This window comes from Trichomonas vaginalis, chromosome V, assembly GCF_026262505.1.
Source record: "Trichomonas vaginalis G3 chromosome V, whole genome shotgun sequence".
Lineage (NCBI taxonomy): Eukaryota > Parabasalia > Trichomonadida > Trichomonadidae > Trichomonas > Trichomonas vaginalis.
In genome coordinates this window covers 23,610,268-23,627,087 of record NC_067207.1, presented here as the reverse complement: position 1 = coordinate 23,627,087, position 16,820 = coordinate 23,610,268, and the positions used below count along the sequence as shown (strand labels likewise).

The 16,820-nt window shown below is 34.3% G+C and overlaps 3 protein-coding genes and 3 pseudogenes across 6 annotated transcripts, besides 1 other annotated feature; 3 read left to right on the top strand and 3 right to left on the bottom strand.

Annotated features, from left to right (window-relative positions):
- Positions 1–107: 107 nt before the first annotated feature.
- Positions 108–1,165, top strand: TVAGG3_0390720 (S1-P1 nuclease family; the record flags this gene model as incomplete). Its single annotated transcript, XM_001321897.2, has 1 exon — positions 127–1,086. One exon carries the CDS (start codon positions 127–129, stop codon positions 1,084–1,086), a length of 960 nt encoding a protein of 319 aa, XP_001321932.1.
- Positions 1,166–2,951: 1,786 nt separating this feature from the next.
- Positions 2,952–16,820: part of a mobile genetic element that runs on past the window's edge.
- Positions 11,045–11,971, top strand: TVAGG3_0390710 (annotated as a pseudogene). The gene has a single exon. A coding segment is annotated over exon 1 (927 nt).
- Positions 12,037–12,279, top strand: TVAGG3_0390700 (protein of unknown function, DUF4108 family; the record flags this gene model as incomplete). The annotated part of the gene is made up of 1 exon (XM_051232360.1): positions 12,037–12,279. A coding segment is annotated over one exon (243 nt), but the record flags the coding sequence as incomplete, so codon positions are not given.
- TVAGG3_0390690 lies at positions 12,443–12,897 on the bottom strand (annotated as a pseudogene). The gene has a single exon. A coding segment is annotated over exon 1 (455 nt).
- On the bottom strand, positions 14,341–15,140 carry TVAGG3_0390680 (annotated as a pseudogene). The gene has a single exon. A coding segment is annotated over exon 1 (800 nt).
- On the bottom strand, positions 15,674–16,588 carry TVAGG3_0390670 (organellar and viral DNA polymerase type B; the record flags this gene model as incomplete). Its single annotated transcript, XM_051232359.1, has 1 exon — positions 15,674–16,588. One exon carries the CDS (start codon positions 16,586–16,588, stop codon positions 15,674–15,676), a length of 915 nt encoding a protein of 304 aa, XP_051102089.1.

Sequence of the window (16,820 nt, the reverse complement as noted above, 5' to 3'; positions counted from 1 at the left end):
AAAATCGGAAAAAATAAATACCTGGCATGTAAATAATATTGGAATAATTGATCCCCAATTTTGAAGGAGCTTACGTAAAATTTGAATAGATTACATTTTGGGTCAATCCATTTTTTATTAATAAAAATGCTCCCTCTCTTCCTTGGAAGCGGCGCTTCATGGTGGGGACACGCACACATGATGATTGGCCGTATAGCAGAGTCATTGCTTACTTCCAAAGAGAAAAAGAAGATTGAAGCCGTTCTTAGATACGGACAACACCCAATACAGACAATTACTGAAGCAACAACATGGCAAGATGACCTCAAAGGCACATACAGCCTCAGTGTAATGGAAACTTGGCACTTCTTAGACCACCCAATCAACAAAGGAAAAAATACTTCCATTCCACCTCCAACCTACAACATTACTACTTACATGGATTCGGCTTACAGGGCTCTCAAAGATAAGACAACAACAGATCCATGGGTTTGGGCCTTCCATCTCAGAAGTTTAATCCATTTTGTTGGAGATGTACACACACCACACCACAATGTCGCCTTATTTAATGACTTGTTCCCAACGGGCGATCACGGTGGCAATCTTTACATATTAAACTGCAATCTTGGTTCAGGTTGCAATAATATTCACTTCTTGTGGGATTCTGCTGGCTTCTACTTCCCAATGCGTAATCCAGTCATTCCTAAGTATCGTGATGAGTTCCAAAAGAACGCTACTAAGTTAATCAACGAATTACCTCAAAGCCACTACACATCTCAGAATATGGATGTTAAAACATTCCATCCAGAGGTATGGCATAATGAATCTTACGAAGTTGCTTATAATTTTGGTTATAATACAACAATGTACGGTTGGCCTTCAAAAGATTACTTCACAACAGTACAGACACAGAGCAAGGAACGCATTGCTATCAGTGGATACCGTTTGGGATACTTCCTTAAAGAAGTTGTCGGAAATATTCCAGTTGAACCGACATCTAACACTCGTGAGATCGTTGTTTGGGTCGTTGATGTCGTACTAATTGTTCTTGCATTGATATTCGTCATTTTGGCGAAGAAGAAAGATGTTAAATACGCTCTCTTTTAATCGACCAAAAAAACATAACTTTAGTTCAGTCAAAAAGTAAAACTCTCTATATCTATATATAAATTCATAAGATTTTTTATTGTAATGCATAATTTTTCAAAATATTTTATAAATTATTTTCAAAATAGAATTTTAGTGATATAATATATGAGTGTCTAGTCTATAAAGTGAAAAATGACAATATGTTAAACCTTTAACTTTTATATTTGAGATTCTCTATTTGATTAATTAAAATTTTTCTCATCTCTCTTTGCTTTAATACTAACCTCAACAGAAATAAGATATCCAACACCTTCAAGTTGATTAATCTTTGATGCCATATTGAGAGGAGTATTTCCATTTTTATTCTATTTATCCCATTTAGGTACTCTCCAATGTGCTTACCAGAGAATAAATCACATGGAATTTAAATACTGCTAATGAAAAAGTTTATTATAACTTGTGGGATTATGTAAGAGGCAAGAACTGCCATATACACAATATGCTGCTGTCAATTAAGCATTAAAAATGATGTAAACATTTAAATTCACTCAAATTTTGAGAAAGAGATTATATAAAAACTTTTTTCATGTTAAGTATTTGCTTAAATTCATTTGAGTAGCCTAAGACTGATAAATCATTAAGGCTGCTTAGAGTGTCTTGTGATTGTAAATCATGTTATGACTTTGCTACACTTACTAAAAATCTAAAGAAAAATCTAAAGAAAAAAAAGTTTAGAATTTGCACAAATAAAATGATATTGAATAGTTGTATTTTCAGGGGAGCAGCAAAAATTAAGAAGTACATGGAATGCAAATACTATGGTTATCAATTATTACAAGAGCCAAGGTAAAATATTACTATCCAAGCAATAAAGCTTATTATTGCCCATGCAGAAAATTATGACAAATATTCCAATTTGCGCCATAAACTATCTCTTGGTTTCGCTCTACGGAATAGACTAGTTGCATCAGGAAAATTTTCATTGTATTTATAACGATACTCTTCCTTATCTAATGAAATCATTTTTTTAACTGTAATTTCCTTATAAGAATCAATTTGCCTATAGAAAAAATATTGATAAAGTACTTCCAAATTCAATATTTTTAAGAATAAATATAAATATAGACCAGATTCGCTTGTCAAAAAATTGATTAATTTGGAATTTCCATTGTTAAAGCAAAACAAGAGTGTGTCAGGGTCGTCATATAAAATTTCTAGAAAATTTCTTAATTTATGAGATTCGTCGTAAACCGCCTCTAAAAAGTCATCGAAACCTTGTTGCGCCTCTTCATTAAAAACATATTCTTCTTTTATTAGAAAAACAACTGTTTCATTTTCATTTTTTTTAATTTTTGAAAGTTGGTATTCATATGATCCATACTTAAAATTGTACCTTGCAACAGTTGTAGGAGAACTATGATCGTCATAGTCATATTCCATCACCCTTGTATAATAAGAAATCACTGGTTGCTGTTCCAGGAATGATTTCAAATATGCTTTATTATTTATATTGCGTAACATCATGTAGAAAGACGGTGAAAACAAATTAAACCATTTATCTAACAAGCCAAGCATTAGAAAAGACAATACAAAAGTTATACATAGAAAGAAATAGGACAGCATTGTGAATTACTGGAAATTTAATATATCTGCCAACAAAAGAGTGTCAAAATTTTATGATTTTTTGAATTTGAGCGACCAAAATAGTAATAAATAAAATATCCATTTAATGATATCAGGAATGAATCTATATGTTAAATATCGATTTTTTGATGGAAATCATACAATTAATTATATGAGTTTCTCTCAAAAAGTCGATTTCTGTCAGATCAGTCTTTTGGACCGTGAAAACTTTATTCGTTTATTCATCAAAACAGCAATAGAAAAAAAAAAAAAAAAAAAAAGGTAGTGGGGCTTCCAGGCACTTCGTGCCCTCTAGCCCTGAAGATGTTTAGTATAAATGAAGTTTTTATTCGGAAAATTGTTAGTCTTCTTGGTCGAAAACATTATATAATGTTTCACTTTTCACAAATTATATATGTTTTCATGTTTTGTCAAGACTTCTTCTTCGTAAATGTTTTGTCAAGACTTCTTCGTAAATGTTTTGTCAAGACTTCTTCGTAAATGTTTTGTCAAGACTTCTTCGTAAATGTTTTGTCAAGACTTCTTCGTAAATGTTTTGTCAAGACTTCTTCGTAAATGTTTTGTCAAGACTTCTTCGTAAATGTTTTGTCAAGACTTCTTCGTAAATGTTTTGTCAAGACTTCTTCGTAATGAGTGTAAATGACCAAAAATAATGTTTAGGTGAAGAGGTGAGATGTCACCTGTTTTCTCACCTCATTTCTCACCCGTTGAATTTTCATGAAATTTACACCAAAAATAATGTTTAGGTGAAGAGGTGAGATGTCACCTGTTTTCTCACCTCATTTCTCACCCGTTGAATTTTCATGAAATTTACACAGAATTCAATAAAAATAATGTTTAGGTGAAGAGGTGAGATGTCACCTGTTTTCTCACCTAATTTTTCACCCGTTGAATTTTCATGAAATTTACACCAAAAATATACTACTAGGAAGAAATCTAACAAATTTACGAAGAAAGTCTTAACAAAGTCTTTACGAAGAAGTCTTAACAAAGTCTTTACGAAGAAGTCTTAACAAAGTCTTTACGAAGAAGTCTTGACAAAACATTTACGAAGAAGTCTTAACAAAGTCTTTACGAAGAAGTCTTAACAAAGTCTTTACGAAGAAGTCTTAACAAAGTCTTTACGAAGAAATTCATGAAAATTCAAGAGGTGAGAAATGAGGTGAGAAAACAGGTGACATCTCACCTCTTCACCTAAACATTATTTTTGGTCATTTACGAAGAAGTCTTAACAAAGTCTTTACGAAGAAGTCTTGACAAAGTCTTTACGAAGAAGTCTTAACAAAGAAGTCTTGACAAAGTCTTTACGAAGAAGTCTTAACAAAGTCTTTACGAAGAAATTCATGAAAATTCAACGGGTGAGAAATGAGGTGAGAAAACAGGTGACATCTCACCTCATATGTCCTTACTGAAAAAGTATGTGTTCCATCTGTCAAAAGCCGCTTTTTAACTTCACTTAAAATGCCACGTAAGCTACGTAAGAATATACGTAAGAGGAAGAGAGCATTGAAACATCCAATAGTAAAACTGACACCACAACAACAGTTGCAACAACAAATTATGAATGACCCCACTATGTTGCAACAAATGTCAAGCAATCCTATGCTTTTAAACCGAGTTGTTGGTGCACAAAGTGGAGGTTTAAGAGCGGCACTTTTAGCGAAAATGGCAGGCTATGGTGGAGCTGCAGACGGAACAGCATATAACCCTCAAAGTCAAATGAATTTGAGTTCACTCAAAAATCAAATAACAGATGTCAAAAAGTCAAACATAGACATACAGAAACAAATAGGTGAAAACGAAAAGAACTAGAATATGACAGACACACAAAGAACTCAATGAGTTAAACGTAGAGAAAAAGAAGAAAGAAGAACAACTGAAAGAACTAAGTACAGAGCAATATGCGAAAAAAGTGTCAGAAAAAGCAGCAGAAGTAGCAAAAATGGAACAAGATGTCATAAATTTGAAAAACCATACTACTCAATATAAAATACTGAAAGATGAAGAGATAAAACAAAAGCCCTGAAGACATATATGGATAGCGATGAGTATAAAAAGAAGTTGAAGCAAATGTAAAGGCAGAAAAACTTTTACAGTTGCAAAACCAAACCGTACAGTATGAAAACTTAGCACAAGAAAGTAAAAATAACGACGCGGCTATGCAAAAGGCAATGAAAGCGCAGAATATATAAAAGCTAATAATGACTGGTTAGATGCCCAAGCCAACGCTAAAGCAGCCCAACTCATAGGGTCAATAAGGACAAAAATACAAGCGGATGAAGACAGTTCAAATGAAGCTTTAACAAATGCTGACTTTAAGAACGCCTTCGAAGCTCTTCATAGTAAGGTGAAACAAGTGAACGACTTCTCATCTGGAAAGAAACTGAAGTCTGAAGGTTTCGACAAAGAGTTAAAAGAAGTAGCACAAAAATGACGAAAATAACAGATGCAGCAACGAGACAGGCAGTTCAAAGTGCCTATGACGCCGTTAGAGCAACTGTTGTGGAAAGTCAAGAAAAAGAGTTACAACAGACCAAAACAGACCTAGTAAATGCTTTCTTAAAAACGAAAAGTCAGGTAGGACATTATGCTGCAGATGGAACATATGTGCCAGCTGGTGGAACTTATATACCACCAAACCCTCAGAGAAGCACCTGCACCAGGCTACCTAAAACATTTACATCGTCACATGGACACAGACACAGGCAATGCACCAAAACCAGCACAACAACCACCTCCACAACCAGCACAACAACCAACACAACAACCAGCACAGCAACCAACAGTTCAAAACCCTGCACAACAACAACCAAACAGAGCAAGGACATAAAAGAAGTTAGAGAAACAAGGAAACCAAGAATTCTTAAAAATGCTTAAAGAAGAGTGTGGTTTCCCAGATAGTATTGACTTTAGTGACAGATATAAAAGAAGCTATTGGAAAGTTCAAGGATGGAAATACTGACCCGAACCTATTTAGTTTTATGGCTCAGCACCAAAACGGATATAATCTCAAACCTGGAAAATACAAGCTCGCTAAGGGATATGATTTAATAGCATATCATCCAAATGACATGGATGAATTTACTCGAGATATTTGATGTCAGAGCTAAATGACAATTCAACTTTCGTCATGAAACGCGTAAAAAATAGAGACGGAACGAAAGAACAAAAGCTTATGAATGCGGATGACGTAGATAGGGAAATTGTTGAAAACGTCTCGGAATATATGAAATGCCAGCAGATGAGGTACAAGAAACTCCACAGGAAGAAAGTTCAGATACAACCAGACATGGAAGAATAGTTCAGCAACAACAGCTAGAAGAGCCTGAAGGAAACGAACAAGTCCTTCCTTTGGAAACTAACTTCACAGAACTAGATGAAGATTTGGAACAGCCGAAAAATCTTGACCCTCAACAAAGAGTATGCGGAGAATATGGAATATTTCCAAGAGTCTAAAAAAAATTCGGCTGACATAGTAGAAGAATTCGAAAAAATGTTTGCCGACATACAAAGACTCCAACATCAGATGAAAATATCCAGCATAGAATGGAAGAACTGAAAAAAAATGTACACAAATACAACAACCCTTTTTACTTACGAGCATTTAACGTTCAATCTTCGGATGAACTCGGTGAAAATAAAAGGTTAAATTTCAAGAAAACATATAGAAATGAAACATTGTTTAAAGTTCATTCAGAACCTAACCAAGATGGAAACAACCTACTTTTGTTTCTGCAGACGATGGAACTACAATGAGATGGGGTCATAAAGCTAATCCGGATAGGTGGTTCATAAACTTACAACCACAATTCCAAGAAGTTGTAGACGCAATGGAAGTCAATGGTGAACGAGACATAGCTGGTATTTTAAGCGCGGCTTTAATGCCATTGAAAGATATGAAAGATGCAGATATTTTGGACCAGTATGAAATGAACATGGCTGATGGAAATATAACACCTGACGTTCTAGAACATTTATCTCAAAGAACTACACAGAACCATAAAGATGGTATATTTGGTGAAGAGTTTAGAAAGAAAGTTAGGGAGACAGAAGGAAGAGAACCTATTGTACATGACCTTGCAAACGAAAGTTTACAAAATGTCATAAAAACTTACTTTGCAGACAATGAACTGAGAAGGGATGAATATTTAAGAAAACTCAAATGGACAGTACCAAATGAAATGTTAGTATTGAAAAACATGTTCCTTGACAAAATAAAACCAACTACAGAAATAAACGACGCAAGACTGAAAGATTGGGTAAAAGCTTTCCCATTCACAAAAGATATAGTTGGTAACATGGAAAGAAAACCAGAATGGCTACAAAAAATATATTTGGAAACGAGCATATTCCATATGGACAGGCACTGTTTGAAGAGCTTGAACCGGAAACTCAGGAAAGAGTCATGCAAACAATACGCGAAGACTCAAATACAAACTATGACAAACTCTTTCTAGGATATTGGTTACCTGAGATGGGCGACCAGAGCCCAAAGGCAAAAAGGACATGGGAAATTTACAACATACTAGGTGAACATGAGGCAAAGATGCAACAACTTGAAGCAGAGGGCAATGAAGGAAAAAGAAGAGTTAAAAACTCAGTCAGGAAGAAAGTAAAGCTTGGTCGGAGTGGGTTCTATTATGACATATAAATCCAACTATTCTATATTTTTACTCATATGAAATGTACGCCGCTCAGAATATAACGCCAACAGTTTTGGATGCCATGAATGGAAATGTTTCCGAATGGTATAACGAATGCGACAATGCCATTAGAAGGTCAGAAATAGTTCCTGGAACTTACGAATATACAACTGCTGTTTCTTATGGAAACGTAGGTGAGTTTGGAGAAGGTTCTTCAACAACAGTAGATATTGCTTGCGACAGGTTTCATATTATTTTCTATTGACAACTCTTTCTTATACGTGGAACAAGACATTGAAATAAAATTCTGCCAAGTTGTCTGACAAGAAAGGTTGCAATGGAATTTTCTATGTCGGATACCAATATGCTCCAGAAGTTTTCATGGGATATAAGATATATTCTAACTCTGACTTAGTTCAAACAGTAACATGGGCAAACTATGAATGGTTCGCTTTGAGAAACTCAGTACAACCACAAGCTAGACGAACAAACAGACCAGTATGCAACTATTGAGAAAATAAGAAGACTTGACCCTAACGTTCCAGGAGTTTATGTTAACCTTTCTGGACAAACTGCAGCAGCAGTAACCAAAGTAAAACTGAACTTAGAGTTCCTTTGTCATCTTTCCTCATCTTCAGGTTTTTAAGATACTTGCCAAACTGGGCAGGAAAAATTTCTATTGAACTTACTCCAAGCAAAAATAACTTAGTCATTGCACCAACACAAGACCATTCACTATTACAGACGTAGAGGGAACAAATAAAACGTCATTCGCCGACTTTTGCAAAGACAAAGTTGACTTAGACTTTGGTTTCTCAAACCTCAACACTGAAGTAAACTATTATTTCAATGCTGCTGGAACTGCTTGGGACCCAGTTAAGTTTACATGCGAAAAGTTTGAATGCAAGAGAATAGAAAGCAGACTTGCAGTCTATATGTTGGACCCAGATATTTCAAATGCTTTAGCTGCCAAATATATTGCAGTTCCACTTATGTTCCCTATACACCAAATATCTGTCAAAGACTTTGCAGGTGAAGTTGGAAACCAAAGTGCTGACCAGGTGCAAGAACAGATATTGCTTTAACAACTGCAATGAAACATGCAGATACTATGTTTGTACTGTTTCAGACGAACTATAAATGACTATTCTTGTTTCTACAACCCCGGTATTAAATATCATATAAACATAGATGGCAAATATTATCCAAGAGAAGAATATTCTACAGTTGAGGATATGAGGTCATACAACTTGACATTAGATGCTATGAACTTTAACAACAACTTCACAACACCATTAACCCTGAAATGCAAAGTTCTATTATGCCATATGTGAAAGTATGGACTCATACAGGAGGTCAAAAACTCAATATACAAATGGAGACCGTTCAAACTTTTGGCTTGGCATTCCATTTGCTGACTCAGAAGACTTTATGGGTGGTATTTCAACTGTTGGTACTGTACAAATACAATATACTGGTGACAGAGACGGTCCAGATGAATTGAAAGCAAAGAAGTTTACAAAACCAATAGCACTTTTCACGGAAGATGCTCTTTTGAAGATTCGTTCGATGAAACCTGCTGGGGCTCCTCAGATTGGCATAACGACAGCTTCCATCGAGCAGATTTTGGCAGCAGGTCAGTAAGTTGTTCTTGAACTGACTTCTCTCCGTCAAATATTGACAGTACGCCAGTTTTGACTAATATTGTATTATAAACTTTCCTTTAGAAATATCTGTAAGTTTTGAAGTTATATTTTTGTCTGCTTCAAGAACTTTCACCATTTCAGTTATACCAACTTTCTTTGCTTTATGAAAATATTTTGGTTCAGCAAAGACTGCTATTCTATAACATTTACCATTGTTTGTATAAAGAACTATTCTGTCAATGTATTTGTATTGTTTGTGTGTGTAAACTTTGTTTGCTTCAATTCGAAGAGATACTCAAATACGTCCATCTTTTTATTCTAAGTAAAATTCATTTCCGAAAAAATAGAAGCGTGAGTGTTTCAAAAGGTTTAATGGCGGTGGCAGATGTGAAGTTAAATTCACCAACTCAAACAAACAGTCAAAGTGTTGTTGTCAATGTCAAAGAAAGAGATGTTGAAGTGGGGAAACCATACGAAGACGAAGATGGGTATAACAATAGTTCCTGTAAAAGAACAACCAACATATCCTGAAGTTAGCAGAGACTTAAGTTCTGTTGCAGATATTCGAAATGACTACCAACACTTAAAGACAAACTTCAAACTCAGGAGAAGATTTGTCAAGCTTTAGGTATAATGTTAAACTTGGTCGAACACAACCCTGTAAAAGTGAACTCATATGTCATTGCACCTCATGAAATTTTGAAAGAACTATTGAAACTTTTGACAGAGGCAGACGATATAAACATCAAAGAATAGAACCCGACATTAGTTGCTGTGGTGTGTTTCATATATATGTCATTGACAAGATATACGTTATGAAAGGAGGTGAAACGTTGAACTTAAAGTATAGTTTCCCAGACGTTATAAAAATATTTGACGACCACAACATTTCATTAAAATTTATTTGCTAAGTAAATGGCAGAAGACATAATGTTTATACTATTACGACTAAAACCCTGAGTCATATAATTCTATAACAACAAACTTACAAAGTCCTCAGGACGATATTGTAAACTAACCTTAAACACAATGACGACTAAAGCCTGTTTTGCTCTTTTGACACAGAAGATTTTATTGTTGTGAATGGTAAAAAATACTCCTTTGAAGATACTTACTCAGATATACCACCAACAGGTTTTGTGACTTATTTAATACTTTAAGGACGAGTGTAACATGTGCTGCAACTAGAGCAGGTTTCATTATGTTTGGATGTCCGACTGAGTTTACTATAAACGATATGAGCTATAATACAAAACTTATTTCTGGTTTTTACTACCAACAGTTTCCTATAACAGGAAAAGTGTCATACAAGGAATGTCTATTCCATTGACATTAAGCACACCAATCTTATATATTGTTTCAAACTTAGGTTCAAAGTGCTATTCGAATGTCGACAGAAACTATTATGACCAAAAGATACTTATGCGTATAAACAATACTTTCTCTGCTGGTTTGCCTATTGTTCATTCGAATGCAGAAATTTTCAACCTTAGTGAACTCAAACACTTTGGCAAGTATACACGTTGACATTAGTTGACGCAAACTTTGTTCCTGTAAAACTTTTATGTCCTATGTATTTGTCAATGACGGCAGAAAGTTTCGAATTGGAAGATGCAACCGGTGAAAGTATTGTATTTACAAGAACAACTTCAACAACAAATAGCTCAAGAACAACAAATGCAACAAATGGAACAAAAAAGTCAAGAATAAAAAAATAATATTTTTTTTATTTTATAAAATGTACAGAATAGATGTTTCAGATTTTTATGACTTCAAGCATTCAGAAATATGTGTCCATTTAGAGACTATAACAAAGCAGTCGAGAATTTGAAACGTTTAGTCATTTATGTTGACTCTGCCCAGAATGTTATGTTATGAAAGAATGGGATGTTGCTTTAACAAACAAGAGCAACAATAGTGTCTGAACAGGAATGTCGACAGAAACTTAAGAAAATAAAAGTTGTACAAGTTGGAATGAAGATGTTAGATCTTGGGATATCTTATTGTCAAAGTTAGAAGATTTTTCAGTTCGAGGTATAAAGTTTTATACACCTTCTCCAAACTTCTATTCTATCTTCACTGGATATAAATACGAACAAGTAGAATGGAAAGAAAAATATTATAGAAGCTTGGTTAGACCATGTCAAAGAAATTATATGCAATGGAAACGAAAGAGTCTATGAGTATATCTTATGTTGGTTTGCAAACATCTTACAACATCCAAGTGCTAAAAATGAAACTGCTCTCATTATAATTGGAAAACAAGGAACTGGTAAGAACACATTCTTTACAGATATTTTGTGCAAACTGTTAGAGGGCTATTCGAACCCGAATATGACAAACATAGAAAACATCTGCGGTAAATTTAACTCCTCAATAGAGAATATGAAACTTATAGTTTGCAATGAACTTCAAAGTATAGATACAACAAAAGTTTTGAACTCAGATGCTTTGAAGAGTCTTATAACAGACAAAGTTGGAGTTGTTGAAAGAAAATATAAAGACCAAAGAGTTTGTGAAAATGTTGCAAACTTCATTATGGTTTCAAACAATGCTGTTCCGATGAAGTTAGAAAGTTCTGACAGAAGATATGTAGTTGTCAGAACGTCAGATTCTCATATGCAAGATACAGAATATTTTGACGACTTAGCAGAAACTTTGACATCTGACTTTTACAACCACTTGTTCTCATATTTCATGACATTAGATATTTCTAAGTTCAATCCAAGACAAATTCCACATACCGAAGAAAGACAAACATTGTTAGAAGCAAACAAGAGTGTATATGAACTGTTCATAGAAGAAAGCGACTTTGAGTGTTTAGATGAAAGGTCATTGTACGATGAATATAAACAATATTGTCAAGAGTATGGTTATATGACAGCGTCTAAACGAACATTCTTGGCAAATGTCAAAAGTCTTTTAGATGTTCAGAACGGCGTATATACAAAGAAAAATTTTTCTGAGTAAATTTTAAAAAAATATTTTTTTATCCGATAGAAAAGATGGCAAAATTCATCTCAGTAAACAAGTACATGTCAGGACTTAAAGAAGAACTAGACCCATTCGCTTATTTGAATGTTTACTTCTACCATTTTGAAAAGTCTACATTTGACAAAGTTTGGAACATCGAACCAGTTAAGTTTGCTATTGTGACTAAAAATGGTGCGAAATTTGAAGACTTAGACATAGAAGGTTTGTTAACAGTCAAAGAAAGTTTTGACAGAAGGTTTTCAAACCTTAAAGAAGGCAAAGCATACAAACTTGTTATACCTTATGAACCAAAGAAGACAGACGACTATGAATATTATGAGTCTAAGATAGTTGAAGTTCAAGGTAAATTGGGTAAAAAGATTTTAGAGTCTAAACCAGTGTTTGCTCCTAAAGAGGAAGAGAACATTGACATTGACCCAGAAATGTTCTAAAAATAAAATTTTATTTTTACATGTCAAATTTCTTTTTCTCTGGAACTGGCTCTGGTTCTTTCTTCTCTTCTTCTACTTTCTTTTCTTTCTTCTCTCTCTTCTTCTTCTTCTCTGGTGGAGTTATGTCAAATTTGGCGCAACCATATTTATGTAAAAGTTCTTTGTCCTTTAATAGCTCATCTATTCTGTTTTCTATTTCATCTTCAAGAACAGCGCATGTGTCTTCTTTGCATTCTAAGAACTTTTGTTGGACTTCATCTTTCCAATCGGCGTCATCTCTGTCAACAAGTCTGTCATTGACAAATTTTAAGACTGCTCTGCTTAATGTTTTATGGTTCTTGTCATATTCCCAGAAACAGAACTTTAGAACAAATTCCCTTTCTTGTTTACACTATGTAAGATTTTATGGTCGACAGATGTTTTGCTGTCGAAAAGTTTGTCTCGAATATAGATAGCGAAATCGCTCGACATTTTCAAAAAGATAAAAATTTTAATTTTTCTAAAAATATGTTAGAAAAAAAGTTTGCTGACATTGACAAGAAATTTGAGAATGTTTTAAATAAGAACAAGAGGAAGTTGGAAAATGCTCAGATAAAGCCTATACATGACAAGTTCTTATTTGCTCAGAATGGTATAACAGGTCTAATTGCACCACCTGGTCGGGTAAGACTTTCACTTATCTTAAAATGGCTGCACAACAACAAGAACTAGATGAGAAGAAACCCATTCTATGAGTTAGTTGTTATTTGTAGTACTTCTGGTCAATTTGACCAAACCGTCAATTCGTTCAAAGATATTATAAAAAGTCTAAGTTAGTATGTATAAAAGACTCTGAGTTGTTAGATTGGATAAAGAAGTACCAAAGAAGAGTTTTGAAGTACAATGCTATAAATGAGTATATAAATTCTAAGTTTAAAGACCCAAATGAGGAAATGCAGAGAATATTAGAGAAGAAACACTTCAGAAAAACAGAAAGAGATAGAATACATTCGAAGAAATTGCAATCTTACGATTGGAAGACTTAACCTCACAGATGTCTTCTTATCTTAGATGACTTTGCTTCTCATCCTTTGTTAAAGAATAGAGAACAAGACATGTGTCGAATTCTTAAGAAGCTCAGACACTTTAACATCTCAGTTGTCATTTGTGTACAGACAGCAAAGGTTTAAGTAAAGATGTAAAGAGAATACTGACTGACATAATACTTTTCCCTGGATTGTCCGAAGACGATTTCATGGAACTATAAAGAGTCCAAGGTAAGTTTGACAGACATGAACTATGGGAGAAGTATAAAGTCATACAAGACCCTCATACTTCTTCAGAATTCATAACGCAAACAAAGTTCAAATTGTAAAAAGTCAAGCTTGAAAAATGTAAGTGTTTGAGTCTTAGTCTGTTGTGTGCTGGGGCTGTCGGTTCTTCTGGCTTTGGAATGGACTCGGTTGGTGGTACGTCGGACATTCGTTTGTGTCCTGTCGGAAGGAAGAACTTTTCCTGTTGGAAGAAGAACTTTTCCTGTCGGAAGGAAGGACTCGGAATGTCGGAAGAAAAAACTTTTCCAGTTGTCGGGAAATTTTTTTCCTGTCTGAAGGAAAAATTTTTCTGTCGTTCGACCAAAAAAGTTCTCAATTTTCGAAAATTTGAATGGTTTACGACGAACAACAGGAAATTTTTTCCAGTTGTCGGGAAATTTTTTTTCCAGTTGGAAGGAAGAACTTGGAATGTCGGAAGGAAGAACTTGGAATGTCGGAAGGAAGGACTTTTTCTGTTGGAAGGAAGGACTTTTTCTGTTGGAAGGAAGGACTTTTCCTGTCGGAAGGAAGGACTCGGAATGCCAGAAGGATTTGACAAGGCAATTTACTTTATAGAGCTACCTGAGCCATCTGAAGTCAAGCGTAAAAATAAAGAGTTCATTTACTCTGCTTGTTTGAAGTTGTCAAAATACTCTGTTATTTTTTCCTTTAACAATGGCAAATCTTCTTTGAAGGTAAGTATTGTACAACCTTTCTATCATAGTGTTGGAGTAACGTATCTTGAACTATCTGTTTAACATCTTCATTTGGAGTCATTGAAATCGGTAAGTTTTCGCGATAGAACCAATTTCTGTCAGATTGTAAATCTTAGCAAGGTCGTAAAAGCTTTTGGTTTCTTCTGACTAAATGCAACATAACCATATCTTTATCTTCTTCATTTTCCATCTCTTCAGTATAAATCATATACTTATAACTCTTTTCCTTTCCTTTTGGTACCGAACGTGGTATTCTTTTCTGAATGCTTTTGTCTTTTGCTTCAAGCTTGTTTTCCATCTCTTCACGTTCTTGTCTATGAATTTCATCTAACATCATGAAAATATAACAAGCATAACGAGGTGAAGCCCACATTGCAACAGCATTTACAAGAAGTCTATGTACATACCAACCTCTCAAACCAGGAGCCAAATTCTTGCGATTTTCGTACGGAATCTCTACCCTCGGTTTTCCGAGGGTAGCAAACATATGAGGAAATTCTTCTAAAAGTTCTTTTGTCTGTTGGTTTTCAAACCAATGATATGCTTGCTTTGTAGAACGAAGAGCATTCAAAATACTTTGCATTTGGTACATGTCATCTTTGACCGAACGAATGAGACGCAATTGTTTGTTATATTGTATCCACTCATATTCTTCATTTATAGCTTCATGGACTATAACTGTTGTTGTGTTCTCTGTTGTTGACATATCTGTCTTTACATACAAAATAAAAAAATAAATAAAAATAAAACTAACTTTATTTTTTCTATTTTGTATCTTAAGGAAATTCATGAATTTTGTTGCTGAATTCAATAAAAATAATGTTTAGGTGAAGAGGTGAGATGTCACCCGTTTTCTCACCTCTTTTCTCACCTCTTGAATTTTCATGATTTCATCGTATATGCTTTGTCAAGACTTCTTCGTATATGCTTTGTCAAGACTTCTTCGTAAATGTTTTGTCAAGACTTCTTCGTAATGAGCGTAAATCAGACAAAAATAATGTTTAGGTGAAGAGGTGACATCTCACCCGTTTTCTCACCTGTTTTCTCACCTCAGTTATTTTATAAGCGTTTTACATGGTAAACGTTATTTTTTAAATTTTGTGAAAACTCAACGGTTTGACACATGCCCTAAAAATTATTTTACTCAGAATTTTGTTGCTGAATTCAGTAAAAAATAATGTTTAGGTGAAGAGGTGACATCTCACCCGTTTTCTCACCTCTTTTCTCACCCTAGTTATTTTATAAGCGTTTTACATGAATTGTACGATGTATATTTGAAATTCTAAACAATTTCGTAGCTTCTATTTCTTCTTTTAGTATGTCAAATGTTTTAACGATACCGAAAGTCTCTTTATACTTCTTCTTGACATCAGATAGAAGGAAATCGTCTGCTGTTGGATAGTTTTTGTTCAGAAATTCTAACATGTCCATTTTATTTTCTGCTGGCTTTTCTGCTTCTTTCTTTAAATCTGCATAGTCGTTTCTCATTCTTTCTATCTCTTTGACTGAGTAGTTATATTTCCTCATTGCTGCTTTACATTTAGAACATTGTGGGTTCATTTTTGCGTTATATTCTGAAACCTTACCTGCTAAAACAACCAAGGCGTCAATTGCTCTCTTCATCTCAAACATAGCGGGTCTTATCTGTTCATTCCATACCTTACCCCTACTATCTTTATCTCTTATTTCCCATACACATTCAGCAACTAACGAAACAAAGTTGTCGTAGGTCTTAAACTCCCCAGATTTATATATGTCAGAAATATTTTTATATACCATGTCGCAATCTTTGTCCATAACCTTATGGTTGCAATGAAAACCAAGGAATTCATAATTTACCTTTCGTATGAACTTCTTTATTTCTACTGAGTCAGTTGGTTTCACTTCAATTTCGTCAAATTCGGGAATAGTGAGTTTTTGCTGCTGAATTTCAGGCAATTTGGGTAAATGGTCAATAATGTCCTGCATTTCATAAAGATACTGTTCATTTGTTTCATCCTGTGCGGTACAGTCTAAATTACTTGTTAACAATTCCTGCTTTATCTTCTGGATTTCTGTTTCAAAAGTATATGAAGAAGGAATGAAGTTTTTCATCTCTACCAACATTGACGTAGGATTCATGACTAGCGAGTTTGGTGCTGTAGTTGCTAACATGTTCTTACAATAAAAATAAAAAATATTTTTTTAAAAAAAACTAACTTTATTTTTATTTCGGGAAAATTCATGAGGTGAGAAAAGAGGTGAGAAAACAGGTGAGATGTCACCTCTTCACCTAAATTATATTTTTGGGTCATTTACGCTCATTACGATGAAGTTTCGACAAAACATAAACGATGAAGTTTCGACAAAACATAAACGAAGAAGTTTCGACAAAACATAAACGAAG